The following is a 23,678-nucleotide window of genomic DNA, read 5'->3' as shown; positions in this document are numbered from 1 at the left end:
ACGGGCCGGTATCGCCTCCTCTATAAAGACGGGCCGGTATCGCCTCCTCTATAAAGACGGGCCGGTATCGCCTCCTCTATAAAGACGGGCCGGTATCGCCTCCTCTATAAAGACGGGCCGGTATCGCCTCCTCTATAAAGACGGGCCGGTATCGCCTCCTCTATAAAGACGGGCCGGTATCGCCTCCTCTATAAAGACGGGCCGGTATCGCCTCCTCTATAAAGACGGGCTGTCATCGCCTCCTCTATAAAGACGGGCCGTCATCGCCTCCTCTATAAAGACGGGCCGTCATCGCCTCCTCTATAAAGACGGGCCGTCATCGCCTCCTCTATAAAGACAGGCCGGTATCGCCTCCTCTATAAAGACGGGCCGGTATCGCCTCCTCTATGAAGACGGGCCGTCATCGCCTCCTCTATAAAGACGGGCCGGTATCGCCTCCTCTATAAAGACGGGCCGGTATCGCCGCCTCTATAAAGACGGGCTGTCATCGCCTCCTCTATAAAGACGGGCCGTCATCGCCTCCTCTATAAAGACAGGCCGGTATCGCCTCCTATATAAAGACGGGCCGTCATCGCCTCCTCTATAAAGACAGGCTGGTATCGCCTCCTCTATAAAGACGGGCCGGTATCGCCTCCTCTATAAAGACGGGCCGGTATCGCCTCCTCTATAAAGACGGGCCGGTATCGCCGCCTCTATAAAGACGGGCTGTCATCGCCTCCTCTATAAAGACGGGCCGTCATCGCCTCCTCTATAAAGACAGGCCGGTATCGCCTCCTATATAAAGACGGGCCGTCATCGCCTCCTCTATAAAGACGGGCTGGTATCGCCTCCTCTATAAAGACGGGCCGGTATCGCCTCCTCTATAAAGACGGGCCGGTATCGCCTCCTCTATAAAGACGGGCCGGTATCGCCTCCTCCATAAAGACGGGCCGGTATCGCCTCCTCCATAAAGACGGGCCGGTATCGCCTCCTCCATAAAGACGGGCCGGTATCACCTCCTCTATAAAGACGGGCCGTCATCGCCTCCTCTATAAAGACGGGCCGGTACCGCCTCCTCTATAAAGACGGGCCGTCATCACCTCCTCTATAAAGACAGGCTCTCTCATATGCTAGCTTGATCAGACAGACAGACAGACAGACCGTCATCACCAGTATCTGAACAGACAGACAGACAGACAGACAGACAGACAGACAGACAGACAGACAGACAGACAGACAGACAGACCGTCATCACCAGTATCTGATAAGACAGACAGACAGACAGAGACAGACAGAGACAGACAGACAGACAGTCTTACTTGATGACAGAGAAGAGCGTCTTGAAGAGCTGGATGAAGATGTCGTTGCAGTCCTCCAGCTCAAAGCAGATGTTGTACGACTTTACCCACGCCAGGTTCTACACACCATCAATAAGGTACACAAGGGGTTAAAATCACCAACATTCAGGACGGCGCCTCAACAAACAAACCCTCCCCATTAGTCTTTCCAAACCTCTCACCTCCAGCAGGGTTGAAATATCTGTTCAACTGCAAGGGCTCTTGGGAAAGATCTCAATTGCATACTCCTCACATCTCATCTTCTCATAACCCATTGGATGAGAAAGCCAGGAGGTCCCTCCCCTCTGACTTTTCTCCAATGGGTTTTGAGAACGACACAAAGAGAGAGAGAGACAGAGAGAGAGAGAGACAGAGAGAGACAGAGAGGGAGAGAGAGACAGAGAGAGAGAGACCGAGAGAGAGAGACCGAGAGAGAGAGACAGAGACACAGAGAGAGAGAGAGAGAGACCGAGAGAGAGAGAGACCGAGAGACAGAGAGACAGAGAGAGAGAGAGAGAGAGAGAGAGACCGAGAGAGAGAGACCGAGAGACAGAGAGAGAGAGAGACAGAGAGAGACAGAGAGAGACAGAGAGAGAGACAGAGAGAGAGAGAGAGAGAGAGACAGAGAGAGAGAGAGAGAGAGACCGAGAGAGAGACAGACAGAGAGAGAGAGACCGAGAGAGAGAGAGACAGACGTAATGCAACTGAGATATTTCCTTGCCGGTCCCCCAGCCTCTGACCTTTAACCCCATTCAGCTGTCAGATGTAAAAAAATGGGTTATATCGTAAACGTTGTTTTTTAAATTTAGCTTTATGGACATACTTTAAGATTAGCCACGTGGTTAAGGTTAGGTTTATAAAAAATATAAATACAAAATATAAATTGAAGAAATATAGTTTAGCTATAATTATGACTTTGTGGCTGTGGTAACTAGTGACGACCGTCTAACCCCTAACCCCTGACCCCTCACCTCCAGCAGGTAGAAGTATCTATTGAACTGTGGGCTCTTGGTGTCTTCCAGTCCTTTCAGCTGTCTGGTGATGAACAGGAAGATGTCCTGGACAGGAGGAAGGTCAAAGGTTCAGCGTATTAATCAGTCCTGGTTATACACACAGGTTATGGTTTTATAAAGGGTAATGTGCAGTATGGGTTATGGTTGTATAAAGGGTAATGTCCAGTATGGGTTATGGTTCTATAAAGGGGTAATGTCCAGTATGGGTTGTGGTGTTATAAAGGGTAATGTCCAGTATGGGTTATGGTTTTCTAAAGGGGTAATGTCCAGTATGGGTTGTGGTGTTATAACGGGTAATGTCCAGTATGGGTTATGGTTTTATAAAGGGTCATGTCCAGTATGGGTTATGGTTTTATAAAGGGTCATGTCCAGTATGGGTTATGGTTTTATAAAGGGGTAATGTCCAGTATGGGTTATGGTTTTATAAAGGGGTAATGTCCAGTATGGGTTATGGTTTTATAAAGGGGTAATGTCCAGTATGGGTTATGGTTTTATAAAGGGTTATGGTTTTATAAAGGGGTAATGTGCAGTATGGGTTATGGTTTTATAAGGGGTAATATTCAGTATGGGTTATGGTTTTATAAAGGGGTAATGTCCAGTATGGGTTATGGTTTTATAAGGGGTAATGTGCAGTATGGGTTATGGTTTTATAAGGGGTAATATTCAGTATGGGTTATGGTTTTATAAAGGGTAATGTCCAGTATGGGTTATGGTTTTATAAAGGGTTATGGTTTTATAAAGGGGTAATGTCCAGTATGGGTTATGGTTTTATAAAGGGTTATGGTTTTATAAAGGGTTATGGTTTTATAAAGGGGTAATGTCCAGTATGGGTTATGGTTTTATAAAGGGTAATGTCCAGTATGGGTTATGGTTTTATAAAGGGTAATGTCCAGTATGGGTTATGGTTTTATAAAGGGTTATGGTTTTATAAAGGGGTAATGTCCAGTATGGGTTATGGTTTTATAAAGGGTTATGGTTTTATAAAGGGGTAATGTCCAGTATGGGTTATGGTTTTATAAAGGGTAATGTCCAGTATGGGTTATGGTTTTATAAAGGGGTAATGTCCAGTATGGGTTATGGTTTTATAAAGGGTAATGTCCAGTATGGGTTATGGTTTTATAAAGGGTTATGGTTTTATAAAGGGGTAATGTCCAGTATGGGTTATGGTTTTATAAAGGGGTAATGTCCAGTATGGGTTATGGTTTTATAAAGGGTAATGTCCAGTATGGGTTATGGTTTTATAAAGGGTTATGGTTTTATAAAGGGGTAATGTCCAGTATGGGTTATGGTTTTATAAAGGGGTAATGTCCAGTATGGGTTATGGTTTTATAAAGGGGTAATGTGCAGTATGGGTTATGGTTTTATAAAGGGTAATGGTTTTATAAAGGGTAATGGTTTTATAAAGAGTCATGGTTTTATAAAGGGTAATGGTTTTATAAAGGGTAATGGTTTTATAAAGGGTAATGGTTTTATAAAGGGTCATTTCCAGTATTGGTTATGGTTTTATAAAGGGCTAATGTCCAGTATGGGTTATGGTTTTATAAAGGGTCATGTCCAGTATGGGTTATGGTTTTATAAAGCAGTAATGTCCAGTAAGGGTCATGGTTTTATAAAGGGTTATGGTTTTATAAGGGGTAATATCCAGTATGGGTTATGGTTTTATAAAGGAGTAATGTCCAGTAAGGGTCATGGTTTTATAAAGGGGTAATGTCCAGTAAGGGTCATGGTTTTATAAAGGGTTATGGTTTTATAAAGGGTTATGGTTTTATAAAGGGTAATGTCCAGTATGGGTTATGGTTTTATAAAGGGTCATGTCCAGTAAGGGTCATGGTTTTATAAAGGGGTAATGTCCAGTATGGGTTATGGCTTTATAAAAGGTAGTGTCCAGTATGGGTTATGGTTTTATAAAGGGTCATGGTTTTATAAAGGAGTAATGTCCAGTATGGGTTATGGTTTTATAAAGGGGTAATGTCCAGTATGGGTAATGGTTTTATAAAGGGTCATGTCCAGTAAGGGTCATGGTTTTATAAAGGGGTAATGTCCAGTATGGGTTATGGCTTTATAAAGGGGTAATGTCCAGTATGGGTAATGGTTTTATAAAGGGTCATGTCCAGTATGGGTTATGGTTTTATAAAGGGGTAATGTCCAGTATGGGTTATGGTTTTATAAAGGGTAATGTCCAGTAGGGGTTATGGTTTTATAAAGGGGTAATGTCCAGTATGGGTTATGGTTTTATAAAGGGTAATGGTTTCATAAAGGAGTAATGTCCAGTATGGGTTATGGTTTTATAAAGGGTAATGTCCCATACCGGGGAGGTGTATGGGTTAGATGAAGGTTAGACCAGTTACCTTCAGTTTGTCGTGTGAGGTGTGGGGGTTATGGTTGTGTTGAAGGTTAGATGAAGGTTAGACCAGTTACCTTCAGTTTGTCGTGTGAGGTGTGGGGGTTATGGTTGTGTTGAAGGTTAGATGAAGGTTAGACCAGTTACCTTCAGTTTGTCGTGTGAGGTGTGGGGGTTATGGTTGTGTTGAAGGTTAGATGAAGGTTAGACCAGTTACCTTCAGTTTGTCGTGTGAGGTGTGGGGGTTATGGTTATGTGAAGGTTAGATGAAGGTTAGACCAGTTACCTTCAGTTTGTCGTGTGAGGTGTGGGGGTTATGGTTGTGTCGAAGGTTAGATGAAGGTTAGACCAGTTACCTTCAGTTTGTCGTGTGAGGTGTAAGGGGCCTCAGGGGCGTAGATCCTGAAGATGTCAGCCAGGCAGCAGGCCACCAGGAGACGCACATCCTTGTTGGGGTTCCTCAGGAAGAACTCTGAGGCCAGATGGAGAGCCAGGTTCAGATACTGCTGCTTCTCCTCCTCGCTGTCCTGGTCCATGTCCATGTAGGTCTTCACCACCATCTACAGGGAGAGATGATTGGTTAAGGCCTGGTCCATGTAGGTCCTTCACTACCATCTAGAGAGAGAGATGATTGGTTAAGGTCTGGTCCTTCACTACCATCTAGAGAGAGATGATTGGTTAAGGTCTGGTCCATATAGGTCAACTGGAATAAAACCAGCTCCCATTACTAATGTACAACTGGAATAAAACCAGCTCCCATTACTAATGTACAACTGGAATAAAACCAGCTCCCACTACTAATGTACAACTGGAATAAAACCAGCTCCCATTACTAATGTATCATTACTAATGTACAACTGGAATAAAACCAGCTCCCAGTACTAATGTACAACTGGATTAAAACCAGCTCCCGTTACTAATGTACAACTGGAATAAAACCAGCTCCCATTACTAATGTACCACTGGAGTAAAACCAGCTCCCATTACTAATGTATCATTACTAATGTACAACTGGAATAAAACCAGCTCCCATTACTAATGTACAACTGGAATAAAACCAGCTCCCATTACTAATGTACCACTGGAGTAAAACCAGCTCCCATTACTAATGTATCATTACTAATGTACAACTGGATTAAAACCAGCTCCCATTACTAATGTACAACTGGAATAAAACCAGCTCCCATTACTAATGTACCACTGGAGTAAAACCAGCTCCCATTACTAATGTATCATTACTAATGTACAACTGGAATAAAACCAGCTCCCATTACTAATGTATCATTACTAATGTACAACTGGAATAAAACCAGCTCCCATTACTAATGTACAACTGGAATAAAACCAGCTCCCATTACTAAATGTACACCTGGAATAAAACCAGCTCCCATTACTAAATGTACACCTGGAATAAAACCAGCTCCCATTACTAATGTACAACTGGAATAAAACCAGCTCCCATTACTAATGTACAACTGGAATAAAACCAGCCCCCATCACTAATGTATCATTACTAATGTACCACTGGAATAAAACCAGCTCCCATTACTAATGTATCATTACTAATGTACAACTGGAATAAAACCAGCTCCCATTACTAATGTACAACTGGAATAAAACCAGCTCCCATTACTAATATACAACTGGAATAAAACCAGCTCCCATTACTAAATGTACACCTGGAATAAAACCAGCTCCCATTACTAATGTACAACTGGAATAAAACCAGCTCCCATTACTAATGTACAACTGGAATAAAACCAGCTCCCATTACTAAATGTACAACTGGAATAAAACCAGCTCCCTTTACTAATGTATCATTACTAATATACAACTGGAATAAAACCAGCTCCCATTACTAATGTACAACTGGAATAAAACCAGCTCCCATTACTAATGTACAACTGGATTAAAACCAGCTCCCGTTACTAATGTACAACTGGAATAAAACCAGCTCCCATTACTAATGTACCACTGGAGTAAAACCAGCTCCCATTACTAATGTATCATTACTAATGTACAACTGGAATAAAACCAGCTCCCATTACTAATGTACAACTGGAATAAAACCAGCTCCCATTACTAATGTACCACTGGAGTAAAACCAGCTCCCATTACTAATGTATCATTACTAATGTACAACTGGAATAAAACCAGCTCCCAGTACTAATGTACAACTGGATTAAAACCAGCTCCCGTTACTAATGTACAACTGGAATAAAACCAGCTCCCATTACTAATGTACCACTGGAGTAAAACCAGCTCCCATTACTAATGTATCATTACTAATGTACAACTGGAATAAAACCAGCTCCCATTACTAATGTACAACTGGAATAAAACCAGCTCCCATTACTAATGTACCACTGGAGTAAAACCAGCTCCCATTACTAATGTATCATTACTAATGTACAACTGGATTAAAACCAGCTCCCATTACTAATGTACAACTGGAATAAAACCAGCTCCCATTACTAATGTACCACTGGAGTAAAACCAGCTCCCATTACTAATGTATCATTACTAATGTACAACTGGAATAAAACCAGCTCCCATTACTAATGTATCATTACTAATGTACAACTGGAATAAAACCAGCTCCCATTACTAATGTACAACTGGAATAAAACCAGCTCCCATTACTAAATGTACACCTGGAATAAAACCAGCTCCCATTACTAAATGTACACCTGGAATAAAACCAGCTCCCATTACTAATGTACAACTGGAATAAAACCAGCTCCCATTACTAATGTACAACTGGAATAAAACCAGCCCCCATCACTAATGTATCATTACTAATGTACCACTGGAATAAAACCAGCTCCCATTACTAATGTATCATTACTAATGTACAACTGGAATAAAACCAGCTCCCATTACTAATGTACAACTGGAATAAAACCAGCTCCCATTACTAATATACAACTGGAATAAAACCAGCTCCCATTACTAAATGTACACCTGGAATAAAACCAGCTCCCATTACTAATGTACAACTGGAATAAAACCAGCTCCCATTACTAATGTACAACTGGAATAAAACCAGCTCCCATTACTAAATGTACAACTGGAATAAAACCAGCTCCCTTTACTAATGTATCATTACTAATATACAACTGGAATAAAACCAGCTCCCATTACTAATGTACAACTGGAATAAAACCAGCTCCCATTACTAATGTACAACTGGAATAAAACCAGCTCCCATGTAATCTAATGTATGATTTGAATAGAACTAGATGAAACGAGTTGTAAACTCTCATTCTCTCTCCCGCTCAACAGAGAGACTCAACTCCACCCAGCAGAACGCCCCTAGCACTAGGACCCAGCAGAACCCCCTAGCACTAGGACCCAGCAGAACGCCCCTAGCACTAGGACCCAGCAGAACGCCCCTAGCACTAGGACCCAGCAGAACGCCCCTAGCACTAGGACCCAGCAGAACGCCCCTAGCACTAGGACCCAGCAGAACGCCCCTAGCACTAGGACCCAGCAGAACGCCCCTAGCACTAGGACCCAGCAGAACGCCCCCTAGCACTAGGACCCAGCAGAACGCCCCTAGCACTAGGACCAAGCAGAACGCCCCTAGCACTAGGACCAAGCAGAACGCCCCTAGCACTAGGACCCAGCAGAACGCCCCTAGCACTAGGACCCAGCAGAACGCCCCTAGCACTAGGACCCAGCAGAACGCCCCTAGCACTAGGACCCAGCAGAACGCCCCTAGCACTAGGACCCAGCAGAACGCCCCTAGCACTAGGACCCAGCAGAACGCCCCTAGCACTAGGACCCAGCAGAACGCCCCTAGCACTAGGACCCAGCAGAACGCCCCTAGCACTAGGACCCAGCAGAACGCCCCTAGCACTAGGACCCAGCAGAACGCCCCTAGCACTAGGACCCAGCAGAACGCCCCTAGCACTAGGACCCAGCAGAACGCCCCTAGCACTAGGACCCAGCAGAACGCCCCTAGCACTAGGACCCAGCAGACACCACTTCTTCCTCCGCACAGAGGAGGCACAGAGCAGCAGTAACCAAGCTGCAGACAGGAGTGGAGGGGGGGATGGGTGCTGAAACACAGGCGGGAGAATGAGGGGAGAAGACCAGAGAGCTCTGCTTCTGCCTCACACTCTCTGTCGCTCTCTGGCTCAATCTCCCGATCCCTACTGCCTCTGATCTGGAGGACTCACTAAACAGAGAACATCCCTGGTCATCCCTACTGCCTCTGATCTGGAGGACTCACTAAACAGAGAACATCCCTGGTCATCTCTACTGCCTCTGATCTGGAGGACTCACTAAACAGAGAACATCCCTGGTCGTCCCTACTGCCTCTGATCTGGAGGACTCACTAAACAGAGAACATCCCTGGTCATCCCTACTGCCTCTGATCTGGAGGACTCACTAAACAGAGAACATCCCTGGTCCATCCCTACTGCCTCTGATCTGGAGGACTCACTAAACAGAGAACATCCCTGGTCATCTCTACTGCCTCTGATCTGGAGGACTCACTAAACAGAGAACATCCCTGGTCCATCCCTACTGTCTCTGATCTGGAGGACTCACTAAACAGAGAACATCCCTGGTCATCCCTACTGCCTCTGATCTGGAGGACTCACTAAACAGAGAACATCCCTGGTCGTCCCTACTGCCTCTGATCTGGAGGACTCACTAAACAGAGAACATCCCTGGTCATCCCTACTGCCTCTGATCTGGAGGACTCACTAAACAGAGAACATCCCTGGTCATCCCTACTGCCTCTGATCTGGAGGACTCACTAAACAGAGAACATCCCTGGTCATCCCTACTGCCTCTGATCTGACAGACTCACTAAACACAAATGCTTCCTTTGTAAATGATGTCCGAGTGTTGGAGTGTGGCCCCTGGCTATCCATAAATAAATAAATAATATTTGCTTAATAAAAGGAATTTGAAATGATTAATACTTTTACTTTTGATACTTAACGGATATTCAAAACCAGAAACTTTTACTCAAGTAGTATTTTACTGGGTGACTTTTACTCCAGTAGTATTTTACTGGGTGACTTTTACTCAAGTAGTATTTTACTGGGTGACTTTTACTCAAGTAGTATTTTACTGGGTGACTTTTACTCAAGTAGTATTTTACTGGGTGACGTTTACTCAAGTAGTATTTTACTGGGTGACTTTTACTCAAGTAGTATTTTACTGGGTGACTTTTACTCAAGTAGTATTTTACTGGGTGACTTTTACTCAAGTAGTATTTTACTGGGTGACTTTCACTCCAGTAGTATTTTACTGGGTGACATTCACTCCAGTAGTATTTTACTGGGTGACGTTTACTCCAGTAGTATTTTACTGGGTGACTTTTACTCCAGTAGTATTTTACTGGGTGACTTTTACTCCAGTAGTATTTTACTGGGTGACTTTTACTCCAGTAGTATTTTACTGGGTGACTTTTACTCAAGTAGTATTTTACTGGGTGACTTTTACTCAAGTAGTATTTTACTGGGTGACGTTTACTCAAGTAGTATTTTACTGGGTGACTTTTACTCCAGTAGTATTTTACTGGGTGACTTTTACTCAAGTAGTATTTTACTGGGTGACTTTTACTCAAATAGTATTTTACTGGGTGACTTTCACTTGAGTCATTTTCTATTAAAAAAAAGGTCTCTTTACTTTCACTCCAGTATAACAGTTGGGTACCTTTTCTACCAACTCTATAAAGTCAAAAGCCCTGAACGTCGACTACTGGGTCAGAACCCCCAGTTCCCCTAACTCCAGTCAGTCGTTACTGGGTCAGAACCAGACCCGTTTCTCCATCAACGTCACAGCCAACCAGAACACCCAGTTCCACTAACTCTAGTCAGTCGTTACTGGGTTAGAACCCCCAGTTCCACTAACTCTAGTCAGTCGTTACTGGGTCAGTACCCCCAGTTCCACTAACTCTAGTCAGTCGTTACTGGGTCAGTACCCCCAGTTTCACTAACTCTAGTCAGTCGTTACTGGGTTAGAACCCCCAGTTCCACTAACTCTAGTCAGTCGTTACTGGGTCAGAACCCCCAGTTCCACTAACTCTAGTCAGTCGTTACTGGGTCAGAACCAGGCCCGTTTCTTCATCAACGTCACAGACCATAATCTGAGACGTTTTAACCAACTAACATTGATACACATTGACATTCAGCTCTTGATTTTAATATGGGTTGTTGAGTGTCAAGTCAGTCAGTTTATACCATTTCCCTCCCATCCAACCTCCACACAGCCATGACACTTCCCTCCCATCCAACCTCCACACAGCCATGACACTTCCCTCCACACAGCCAGACACTTCCCTCCACACAGCCATGACACTTCCCTCCCATCCAACCTCCACACAGCCATGACACTTCCCTCCCATCCAACCTCCACACAGCCAGACACTTCCCTCCCATCAACCTCCACACAGCCAGACACTTCCCTCCCATCAACCTCCACACAGCCATGACACTTCCCTCCCATCCAACCTCCACACAGCCAGACACTTCCCTCCCATCAACCTCCACACAGCCAGACACGTCCCTCCCATCAACCTCCACACAGCCAGACAATTCCCTCCCATCAACCTCCACACAGCCATGACACTTCCCTCCACACAGCCAGACACTTCCCTCCACACAGCCAGACACTTCCCTCCACACAGCCAGACACTTCCCTCCACACAGCCAGACACTTCCCTCCCATCCAACCTCCACACAGCCAGACACTTCCCTCCCATCAACCTCCACACAGCCAGACAATTCCCTCCCATCAACCTCCACACAGCCATGACACTTCCCTCCCATCCAACCTCCACACAGCCAGACACTTCCCTCCCATCCAACCTCCACACAGCCATGACACTTCCCTCCCATCCTCTCTCTGACTTTAGAATCAAGGCACTTTGTAGGAGGCCCAATCAGAAGCCATCACTAGGTCTTTGTAGGAGGCCCAATCAGAAGCCATCACTAGGTCTTTGTAGGAGGCCCAATCAGAAGCCATCACTAGGTCTTTGTAGGAGGCCCAATCAGAAGCCATCACTAGGTCTTTGTAGGAAACCCAATCAGAAGCCATCACTAGGTCTTTGTAGGAGGCCCAATCAGAAACCATCACTGGGTCTTTGTAGGAGGCCCAATCATAAGCCATCACTGGGTCTAGGAGTCAGCTCATTGGACAAACAGACTGAAATGGTGATCCACATGACAAAGCTGACCATGCATGTTGAGGTCTAGGCTGGTAGGAATATTGTCAGAACCCATACCCAGCACTAGCTAGCTAGACGGCCAACTGGGTTTTTATATAGTCAGAACTCATACCCAGCGCTAACTAGCTAGCTGTGTTTTTATATAGTCAGAACCCATACCCAGCGCTAGCTAGCTAGCCGGCCAACTGGGTTTTTATATAGTCAGAACCCATACCCAGCACTAGCTAGCTAGCCGGCCAACTGGGTTTTTATATAGTCAGAACTCATACCCAGCGCTAGCTAGCTAGCCGGCCAACTGAGTTTTTATATAGTCAGAACCCATACCCAGCACTAGCTAGCTAGCCGGCCAACTGGGTTCTTATATAGTCAGAACTCATACCCAGCGCTAGCTAGCTAGCTAGCTGTGTTTTTATATAGTCAGAACCCATACCCAGCGCTAACTAGCTAGCTGTGTTTTTATATAGTCAGAACCCATACCCAGCGCTAACTAGCTAGCTGTGTTTTTATATAGTCAGAACCCATACCCAGCGCTAACTAGCTAGCTGTGTTTTATATAGTCAGAACCCATACCCAGCGCTAACTAGCTAGCTGTGTTTTTATATAGTCAGAACCCATACCCAGCGCTAGCTAGCTAGCTGTGTTTTTATATAGTCAGAACCCATACCTGACATGATGACTCCTTGCTGTCCCCAGTCCACCTGACTGTGCTGCTGCTCCAGTTTCAACTATTCTGCCTTATTATTATTTGACCATGCTGGTCATTTATGAACATTTGAACATCTTGACCATGTTTTGTTATAATCTCCACCCGGCACAGCCAGAAGAGGACTGGCCACCCCACATAGCCTGGTTCCTCTCTAGGTTTCTTCCTAGGTTTTGGCCTTTCTAGGGAGTTTTTCCTAGCCACCGTGCTTCTTCACCTGCATTGCTTGCTGTTTGGGGTTTTAGGCTGGGTTTCTGTACAGCACTTTGAGATATCAGCTGATGTACGAAGGGCTATATAAAATAAATTTGATTGATTGAAATTTGATTGATACCCAGCGCTAGCTAGCTAGCTGTGTTTTTATATAGTCAGAACCCATACCCAGCGCTAGCTAGCTAGCTGTGTTTATATATATAGTCAGAACCCATACCCAGCGCTAGCTAGCCGGCCAACCAGGTTTTTTTAACGAAAGTCGGTCATGCGTTAGGGTTTAGTCGTCGTTGTAAATAAAAATGTGTTCTTAACTGACTTGTTAAATAAAACAAACGATAGATAGACTGTATAAAGTAGTTGTCTTCTGAGAAGTGTGTTGAGGTTCTGGTCAGTAGTAGTAGTAGTACCACTATATAGGGAATAGGGCTCTGGTCTATAGTAGTACCACTATATAGGGAATAGGGCTCTGGTCTAAAGTAGTGTACTATATAGGGAATAGGGCTCTGGTCTATAGTAGTACCACTATATAGGGAATAGGGCTCTGGACTATAGTAGTACCACTATTTAGGGAATAGGGTGCTTTTTGACCTAGACCCAGGAAGAAGAAGCTGCAGCTGTGCAGTACCTGGTTCACAGTCCGGTTGCCATAGTGACAGGAAGGGGCTTGAACATTGGAGATGACCTGGCATCTCTCGTCATGGACGGCTGTTCTCGTGCTCTATGTATCTATCTATTCTTTTACAAAACAGGATATTGTCTATTTTCATTTAACGAGGCAATTAAGAACAAATTCTCATTTAGAATGACGGCCTACCAAAAGGACTCCTTGTGGAGATGGGGGCTGGGATTAAACATTAAAAATAACATATAAATATAGGACAAAACACACATCACGGCAAGAGACACCACAACATTACAGAGAGAGACCGAAGACGACAACATAGCAAGGCAGCAACACATGACAACAACACGGTAGCAACACAACAACAGAGACATCACAACATTACAGAGAGAGACCGAAGACAACATTACATAGAGAGACCGAAGACAACATTACAACATTACATAGAGAGAGACCGAAGACGACATTACATAGAGAGACCGAAGACAACATCACAACATTACATAAAGAGACCGAAGACAACATCACAACATTACATAAAGAGACCGAAGACAACATTACATAGAGAGACCGAAGACAACATCACAACATTACATAGAGACCGAAGACAACATCACAACATTACATAAAGAGACCGAAGACAACATCACAACATTACATAGAGAGACCGAAGACACCATTACATAGAGAGACCGAAGACAACATTACAGAGAGAGACCGAAGACAACATCACAACATTACATAAAGAGACCGAAGACAACATTACAGAGAGAGACCGAAGACAACATTACATAGAGAGACCGAAGACAACACCACAACATTACATAGAGAGACCGAAGACAACATCACAACATTACATAAAGAGACCGAAGACAACATCACAACATTACATAAAGAGACCGAAGACAACATCACAACATTACATAAAGAGACCGAAGACAACATCACAACATTACATAGAGAGACCGAAGACACCACAACATTACATAAAGAGACCGAAGACAACATTACATAGAGAGACCGAAGACAACATCACAACATTACATAGAGAGACCGAAGACATCACAACATTACATAAAGAGACCGAAGACAACATTACATAGAGAGACCGAAGACGACATCACAACATTACATAGAGAGACCGAAGACAACATTACATAGAGAGACCGAAGACAACATTACAACATTACATAGAGAGACCGAAGACAACATTACATAGAGAGACCGAAGACAACATTACATAGAGAGACCGAAGACAACATCACAACATTACATAGAGACCAAAGACAACATCACACCATAACATAGAGAGACATCACAACATTACAACATTACATAGAGAGACCCAAGACAACATCACAACATTACATAGAGAGACCGAAGACAACATTACATAGAGAGACCGAAGACAACATCACAACATTACATAGAGAGACATCACAACATTACATAGAGAGACATCACAACATTACATAAAGAGATCGAAGACAACATCACAACATTACATAAAGAGACCGAAGACAATATTACAACATTACATAGAGACCGAAGACAACATTACATAGAGAGACCGAAGACAACATCACAACATTACATAGAGAGACCGAAGACAACATTACAACATTACATAGAGAGACCGAAGACAACATTACATAGAGAGACCGAAGACAACATTACATAGAGAGACCGAAGACGACATCACAACATTACATAGAGAGACCGAAGACAACATTACAACATTACATAGAGAGACCGAAGACAACATTACAACATTACATAGAGAGACCGAAGACAACATTACATAGAGAGACCGAAGACAACATTACAACATTACATAGAGTGACCGAAGACAACATCACAACATTACATAAAGAGACCGAAGACAACATTACATAGAGAGACCGGACAACATCACAACATTACATAAAGAGACCGAAGACAACATCACAACATTACATAGAGAGACCGAAGACAACATCACAACATTACATAGAGAGACCGAAGACAACATTACATAGAGAGACCGAAGACAACATCACAACATTACATAGAGAGACCGAAGACAACATTACATAGAGAGACCGAAGACAACATTACATAGAGAGACCGAAGACAACATCACAACATTACATAGAGAGACCGAAGACAACATTACAACATTACATAGAGAGACCGAAGACAACATTACATAGAGAGACCGAAGACAACATTACATAGAGAGACCGAAGACGACATCACAACATTACATAGAGAGACCGAAGACAACATTACATAGAGAGACCGAAGACAACATTACATAGAGAGACCGAAGACAACATCACATTACATAGAGACCGAAGACAACATTACAACATTACATAGAGAGACCGAAGACAACATTACATAGAGAGACCGAAGACAACATTACATAGAGAGACCGAAGACGACATCACAACATTACATAGAGAGACCGAAGACAACATTACAACATTACATAGAGAGACCGAAGACAACATTACAACATTACATAGAGAGACCGAAGACAACATTACATAGAGAGACCGAAGACAACATTACAACATTACATAGAGAGACCGAAGACAACATCACAACATTACATAAAGAGACCGAAGACAACATTACATAGAGAGACCGGACAACATCACAACATTACATAAAGAGACCGAAGACAACATCACAACATTACATAGAGAGACCGAAGACAACATCACAACATTACATAGAGAGACCGAAGACAACATTACATAGAGAGACCGAAGACAACATCACAACATTACATAGAGAGACCGAAGACAACATTACATAGAGAGACCGAAGACAACATTACATAGAGAGACCGAAGACAACATCACAACATTACATAGAGACCGAAGACAACATTACATAGAGAGACCGAAGACAACATTACATAGAGAGACCGAAGACAACATTACATAGAGAGACCGAAGACGACATCACAACATTACATAGAGAGACCGAAGACAACATTACAACATTACATAGAGACCGAAGACAACATTACAACATTACATAGAGAGACCGAAGACAACATTACATAGAGAGACCGAAGACAACATTACATAGAGAGACCGAAGACAACATTACAACATTACATAGAGAGACCGAAGACAACATCACAACATTACCTAAAGAGACCGAAGACAACATTACATAGAGAGACCGGACAACATCACAACATTACATAAAGAGACCGAAGACAACATTACAACATTACATAGAGAGACCGAAGACAACATCACAACATTACATAAAGAGACCGAAGACAACATTACAACATTACATAGAGAGACCAAAGACAACATCACACCATAACATAAAGAGAGACATCACAACATTACAACATTACATAGAGAGACCCAAGACAACATCACAACATTACATAGAGAGACCGAAGACAACATTACATAGAGAGACCGAAGACAACATCACAACATTACATAGAGAGACATCACAACATTACATAGAGAGACATCACAACATTACATAAAGAGATCGAAGACAACATCACAACATTACATAAAGAGACCGAAGACAATATTACAACATTACATAGAGACCGAAGACAACATTACATAGAGAGACCGAAGACAACATCACAACATTACATAGAGAGACCGAAGACAACATTACATAGAGAGACCGAAGACAACATTACATAGAGAGACCGAAGACAACATCACAACATTACATAGAGAGACCGAAGACAACATTACAACATTACATAGAGAGACCGAAGACAACATTACATAGAGAGACCGAAGACAACATTACATAGAGAGACCGAAGACGACATCACAACATTACATAGAGAGACCGAAGACAACATTACAACATTACATAGAGAGACCGAAGACAACATTACAACATTACATAGAGAGACCGAAGACAACATTACATAGAGAGACCGAAGACAACATTACAACATTACATAGAGAGACCGAAGACAACATCACAACATTACATAAAGAGACCGAAGACAACATTACATAGAGAGACCGGACAACATCACAACATTACATAAAGAGACCGAAGACAACATCACAACATTACATAGAGAGACCGAAGACAACATCACAACATTACATAGAGAGACCGAAGACAACATTACATAGAGAGACCGAAGACAACATCACAACATTACATAGAGAGACCGAAGACAACATTACATAGAGAGACCGAAGACAACATTACATAGAGAGACCGAAGACAACATCACAACATTACATAGAGAGACCGAAGACAACATTACAACATTACATAGAGAGACCGAAGACAACATTACATAGAGAGACCGAAGACAACATTACATAGAGAGACCGAAGACGACATCACAACATTACATAGAGAGACCGAAGACAACATTACAACATTACATAGAGAGACCGAAGACAACATTACAACATTACATAGAGAGACCGAAGACAACATTACATAGAGAGACCGAAGACAACATTACAACATTACATAGAGAGACCGAAGACAACATCACAACATTACATAAAGAGACCGAAGACAACATTACATAGAGAGACCGGACAACATCACAACATTACATAAAGAGACCGAAGACAACATCACAACATTACATAGAGAGACCGAAGACAACATCACAACATTACATAGAGAGACCGAAGACAACATTACATAGAGAGACCGAAGACAACATTACATAGAGAGAGACCGAAGACAACATTACATAGAGAGACCGAAGACAACATTACATAGAGAGACCGGACAACATCACAACATTACATAAAGAGACTGAAGACAACATTACATGAAGAGACCGGACAACATCACAACATTACATAAAGAGACCGAAGACATCACAACATTACATAGAGAGACCGAAGACAACATCACAACATTACATAGAGAGACCGAAGACAACATCATAACATTACATAGAGAGACCGAAGACAACATTACATAGAGAGACCGAAGACAACATTACATAGAGAGACCGAAGACAACATTACATAGAGAGACCGAAGACAACATTACATAGAGAGACCGAAGACGACATCACAACATTACATAGAGAGACCGAAGACAACATTACAACATTACATAGAGACCGAAGACAACATTACAACATTACAGAGAGACCGAAGACAACATTACAACATTACATAGAGAGACCGAAGACAACATCACAACATTACATAGAGAGACCGAAGACAACATTACATAGAGAGACCGAAGACAACATTACATAGAGAGAGACCGAAGACAACATTACATAGAGAGACCGGACAACATCACAACATTACATAAAGAGACCGAAGACAACATTACATTAAGAGACCGGACAACATCACAACATTACATAAAGAGACCGAAGACGACATCACAACATTACATAAAGAGACCGAAGACAACACCACAACATTACATAGAGAGACCGAAGACAACATCACAACATTACATAAAGAGACCGAAGACAACATCACAACATTACATAAAGAGACCGAAGACAACATCACAACATTACATAGAGAGACCGAAGACAACATCACAACATTACATAGAGAGACCGAAGACAACATCACAACATTACATAGAGAGACCGAAGACAACATTACATAGAGAGAGACCGAAGACAACATCACAACATTACATAGAGAGAGACCGAAGACAACATCACAACATTACATAGAGAGAGACCGAAGAAAACATCACAACATTACATAAAGAGACCGAAGACAACATCACAACATTACATAAAGAGACCGAAGACAACATCACAACATTACATAAAGAGACCGAAGACAACATTACATAGAGAGACCGAAGACAACATCACATAGAGAGAGACCGAAGACAACATTACATAGAGAGAGACCGAAGACAACATCACAACATTACATAGAGAGAGACCGAAGACAACATCACAACATTACATAAAGAGACCCAAGACAACATCACAACATTTCATAAAGAGACCAAAGACAACATCACAACATTACATAGAGAGAGACCCAAGATGACATTACATAGAGACTGAAGACGACATCACAACATTACATAGAGACCGAAGACGACACCACAACATTACATAGAGACCGAAGACGACATCACAACATGGTAGCAACACAACATGACAACATGGTAGCAACACAACATTACAACAACATGGTAGCAACACAACATGACAACAACATGGTAGCAACACAACAACAACATGGTAGCAACACAACAACATGGTAGCAACACAACATGACAACAACACAACATGACAACAACATGGTAGCAACACAACATGACAACATGGTAGCAACACAACAACAACATGGTAGCAACACAACAACATGGTAGCAACACAACATGACAACAACATGGTAGCAACACAACATGACAACATGGTAGCAACACAACAACAACATGACAACAACATGGTAGCAACACAACATGACAACAACATGGTAGCAACACAACAGGACAACAACATGGTAGAAACACAACATGGCAAAAACACAACATGACAACAACATGGTAGCAACACAGCATGGTAGCAACACATGACAACATCAACATGGTAGCAACACAACATGACAACACAACATGACAACAACGTGGTAGCAACACATGACAACAACGTGGTAGCAACACAACATGGTAACAACACAACATGACAACAACGTGGTAGCAACACAACATGGTAACAACACAACATGACAACAACGTGGTAGCAACACAACATAACAACAACATGGCAGCAGCACAACATGGTAGCAACACAACACAGGGTACAAACATTATTGGGCACAGACAACAGCACAAAGAAGGTAGAGACAACGATAAATCAAACAAAACAGCCACAGCTGTCAGTAAGACTGTCCAAACGGTTCCCATGCACAGACACAGCTCATTTAAAAATCTGTGTAAGGGGGTTACTATAGTTTAGCTCAGTGCTTGGACTTGGACTGAAATAGGTTCTGTTTAGGTACTGGCCCAGTTCTGTTTATATTTAGTTGCAGGAGCTACACAATACTTTGGATCTAATATTCTATACGAGTAACAGGAACTCAAGCAGTAGAACATGTGAGGTGCCGGTTCTCAGTTCCGATGAGCTCCTGCCCAAGTCAGGGTAGAAGCATTTTTAAACTGTCTGTTGGCCCCCTGCGTGCCTGTCTGTCTGTCTGTCTGTTGGCCCCCTGCGTGTCTGCCTGTCTGTTGGTCCTCCGCGTGTCTGCCTGTCTGTTGGCCCTCCGCGTGCCTGCCTGTCTGTTGGCCCTCTGCGTGCCTGCCTGTCTGTTGGCCCTCCGCGTGCCTGCCTGTCTGTTGGCCCTCCGCGTGCCTGCCTGTCTGTTGGCCCTCCGCGTGCCTGCCTGTCTGTTGGCCCTCCGCGTGCCTGCCTGTCTGTTGGCCCTCTGCGTGCCTGCCTGTCTGTTGGTCCTCCGCGTGCCTGCCTGTCTGTTGGCCCTCCGCGTGCCTGCCTGTCTGTTGGCCCTCCGCGTGCCTGCCTGTCTGTTGGCCCTCCTCGTGCCTGCCTGCCTGTCTGTTGGCCCGCCGCGTGCCTGTCTGTCTGTCTGTTGGCCCGCCGCGTGCCTGTCTTGTCTGTCTGTTGGCCCGCCGCGTGCCTGTCTTGTCTGTCTGTTGGCCCGCCGCGTGCCTGTATGTCTGTTGGCCTGCCGCGTGCCTGCCTGCCTGTCTGTTGGCCCTCCGCGTGCCTGTCTGTCTGTCTGTTGTCCCTCCGCGTGCCTGCCTGCCTGTCTGTTGGCCCTCCGCGTGCCTGTCTGTCTGTCTGTTGGCCCTCCGCGTGCGTGCCTGCCTGCCTGCCTGTTGGCCCTCCGCGTGCGTGCCTGCCTGCCTGTCTGTTGGCCCTCCGCGTGCCTGCCTGCCTGTCTGTTGGCCCTCTGCGTGCCTGCCTGCCTGTCTGTTGGCCCTCTGCGTGCCTGCCTGCCTGTCTGTTGGCCCTCTGCGTGCCTGCCTGCCTGTCTGTTGGCCCTCTGCGTGCCTGCCTGCCTGTCTGTTGGCCCTCTGCGTGCCTGCCTGTCTGTCTGTTGGCTCTCTGCGTGCCTGCCTGTCTGTTGGCTCTCTGCGTGCCTGCCTGTCTGTTGGCTCTCTGCGTGCCTGTCTGTTGGCCCTCCGCGTGCCTGCCTGTCTGTTGGCCCTCCGCGTGCCTGCCTGTCTGTTGGCCCTCCGCGTGCCTGCCTGTCTGTTGGCCCTCCGCGTGCCTGCCTGCCTGTTGGCCCTCCGCGTGCCTGCCTGTCTGTTGGCCCTCCGCGTGCCTGCCTGTCTGTTGGCCCTCCGCGTGCCTGCCTGTCTGTCTGTTGGCCCTCTGCGTGCCTGCCTGTCTGTTGGCCCTCTGCGTGCCTGCCTGCCTGTCTGTTGGCCCTTCCGCGTGCGTGCCTGCCTGTCTGTTGGCCCTCTGCGTGCCTGCCTGCCTGTTGGCCCTCTGCGTGCCTGCCTGCTGGCCCTCTGCGTGCCTGCCTGCATGTCTGTTGGCCCTCTGCGTGCCTGCCTGCCTGTCTGTTGGCTCTCTGCGTGCCTGCCTGTTGGCTCTCTGCGTGCCTGCCTGTCTGTTGGCCCTCTGCGTGCCTGCCTGTTGGCTCTCTGCGTGCCTGCCTGTCTGTTGGCCCTCTGCGTGCCTGTCTGTTGGCTCTCTGCGTGCCTGCCTGTCTGTTGGCCCTCTGCGTGCCTGCCTGTTGGCTCTCTGCGTGCCTGCCTGTCTGTTGGCCATTTTGCGTCACAGCATCACAGCAGACACACAGAGAGGTGGTCGGTCCCCCCACCCCTTCTATTCATGACATCATACCGCAGGTACACAAGGCAGACCTCCTACTCGTGCATGACGTCATACACAACGACGTCATAAAGAACGCCAACGTCACGGTGTTCTAGATCTATGACCGTGGTCCGGTACCATGACAACGTCACCTTTTACACCTCTGGCTTCCCAGCAGAGTAGCAACGTTATTGAAAAAAACAAAACAATTCCCCTGACCATAGATAGCTACCGTCTCTGAAAGAGCTATGTTTGTTTTTACCTCCATCTCAGTCTCTCTCTCCCTGCCTATACTAGAGCACGACTTAACTCGGCTGTAGCAGGTGTCTTTCATGTTTACAGAGTTTGGGCGTTATTGGTAATCGGCCAGTGTGCTGGACATTGATGTAGTAAGTCTGAAGAGATAGCTACAGTATGTTTACAGTGAGAAACCCCCCCAAGCTCACTAGGTCTCTGCAAACCACCTGAACACATCCTAGCTCAGTCAGTCTTGGCAGATGGCCATGGGGGGGGGGGGGGGGGGGGGGTTGGTTTTAACCGACTAACCTTCAGCCGTTTCACCACCTCATCGTTGCTTATCTTCTCCGTGATTTCCTTCACTCCGGGCGGGTAGGTGATCTTGCTGTCCCCCGCCGGTTTCTGCTGCTGCGGGAACTCCATGCTTGTCGTCGTTTTAATCCACACAGTCCTCTACTGGCCTCTATAGGCCAGAAAACAAAACACAAATCAACACAGCCATTCTACCGCACTTCTCAAAAAAACATCGTTTTTAAACACCGTTTTGTGCTTCTGATTATTATTTATGCGATAGACTGCGAGGGGAATAGGCGCGCGTCAGTCGACTAGGGGGAAATGTCTCCCTGAATGAAGTAGTTTTTTTTGTATAATTAAAAATTGTAAAAAATCCTGGCTGTGCTAGTTAGCATGTTAGCTAACCAGCGCGATATCCGCTCTGCAATCGCATGTTCTTACATCAAGATTAACGTTAAATGTTTTGTAGCCAACAGTTTGGTTTGCGTTTTCAAATACAATATATATACCATTACACCTGTGTGTCTGTTGAAAGAGTCCGACAAATCAAATTAATATCTATAAAAAATAAACATACTACTATTGCAGGATGAGTTGCGATGCTAGCTAGCTAGCTAGCCATGGTAGTTGGTTCACAAGACCCGCACTGTGTATGCTAAGCTAAGCTAACCAGCTAGCATTTTTAGCAATGTTAGCGTTGTTAGCATCGTTAGCATTGTTAGCATCGTTAGCCTAGGCCTCAAACTACTCACAGAGAACACCATCACATTTGCACATCACTGTTGTTACCAAAAGAGACAGAAATTAAATTCACGGATAATAGTTATTCTCAAGACCTCTTTCTGCGAACGACTTCCTGTCATGTTTAGCGTTTAGAAGTAAAAAACAACTTTATTTGTCCAGGAAAATAAAGATAGATCAACTTCGTTATGTTTGTTTCAACTTCGAGCTCTCTCTGTCTCTGTCTCTCTCTCCACATCGTTTCCTTACAGTGGCGC

General features: G+C 44.5%; 1 protein-coding gene across 2 annotated transcripts in view; it reads right to left on the bottom strand.

The window, feature by feature from the left end:
- LOC139419151 (sister chromatid cohesion protein PDS5 homolog A-like) overlaps positions 1-23,678 on the bottom strand; it is an 86,499-nt gene that overhangs the window by 62,630 nt on the left and 191 nt on the right. The window contains exons 1-5 of one of the 2 annotated variants that reach the window (XM_071169126.1): positions 23,433-23,450; positions 22,696-22,849; positions 5,027-5,230; positions 2,288-2,374; positions 1,299-1,396 (exon numbers count right to left, since the gene is read on the bottom strand). In XM_071169126.1, the coding sequence (XP_071025227.1) occupies positions 1,299-1,396; positions 2,288-2,374; positions 5,027-5,230; positions 22,696-22,809 (503 nt within the window). In that variant the 5' untranslated portion in view covers positions 22,810-22,849; positions 23,433-23,450. Of the gene's footprint in view, positions 1-1,298; positions 1,397-2,287; positions 2,375-5,026; positions 5,231-22,695; positions 22,850-23,432; positions 23,451-23,678 lie in introns of those variants that run through there. The other variant, XM_071169125.1, reaches the window with a different exon arrangement.

Source organism: Oncorhynchus clarkii, chromosome 10 (genome assembly GCF_045791955.1).
Source record: "Oncorhynchus clarkii lewisi isolate Uvic-CL-2024 chromosome 10, UVic_Ocla_1.0, whole genome shotgun sequence".
Taxonomy (NCBI): domain Eukaryota; kingdom Metazoa; phylum Chordata; class Actinopteri; order Salmoniformes; family Salmonidae; genus Oncorhynchus; species Oncorhynchus clarkii.
The sequence above is the reverse complement of the archived record's forward strand: the minus strand, read 5'-3'. Positions and strand labels throughout refer to the sequence as shown.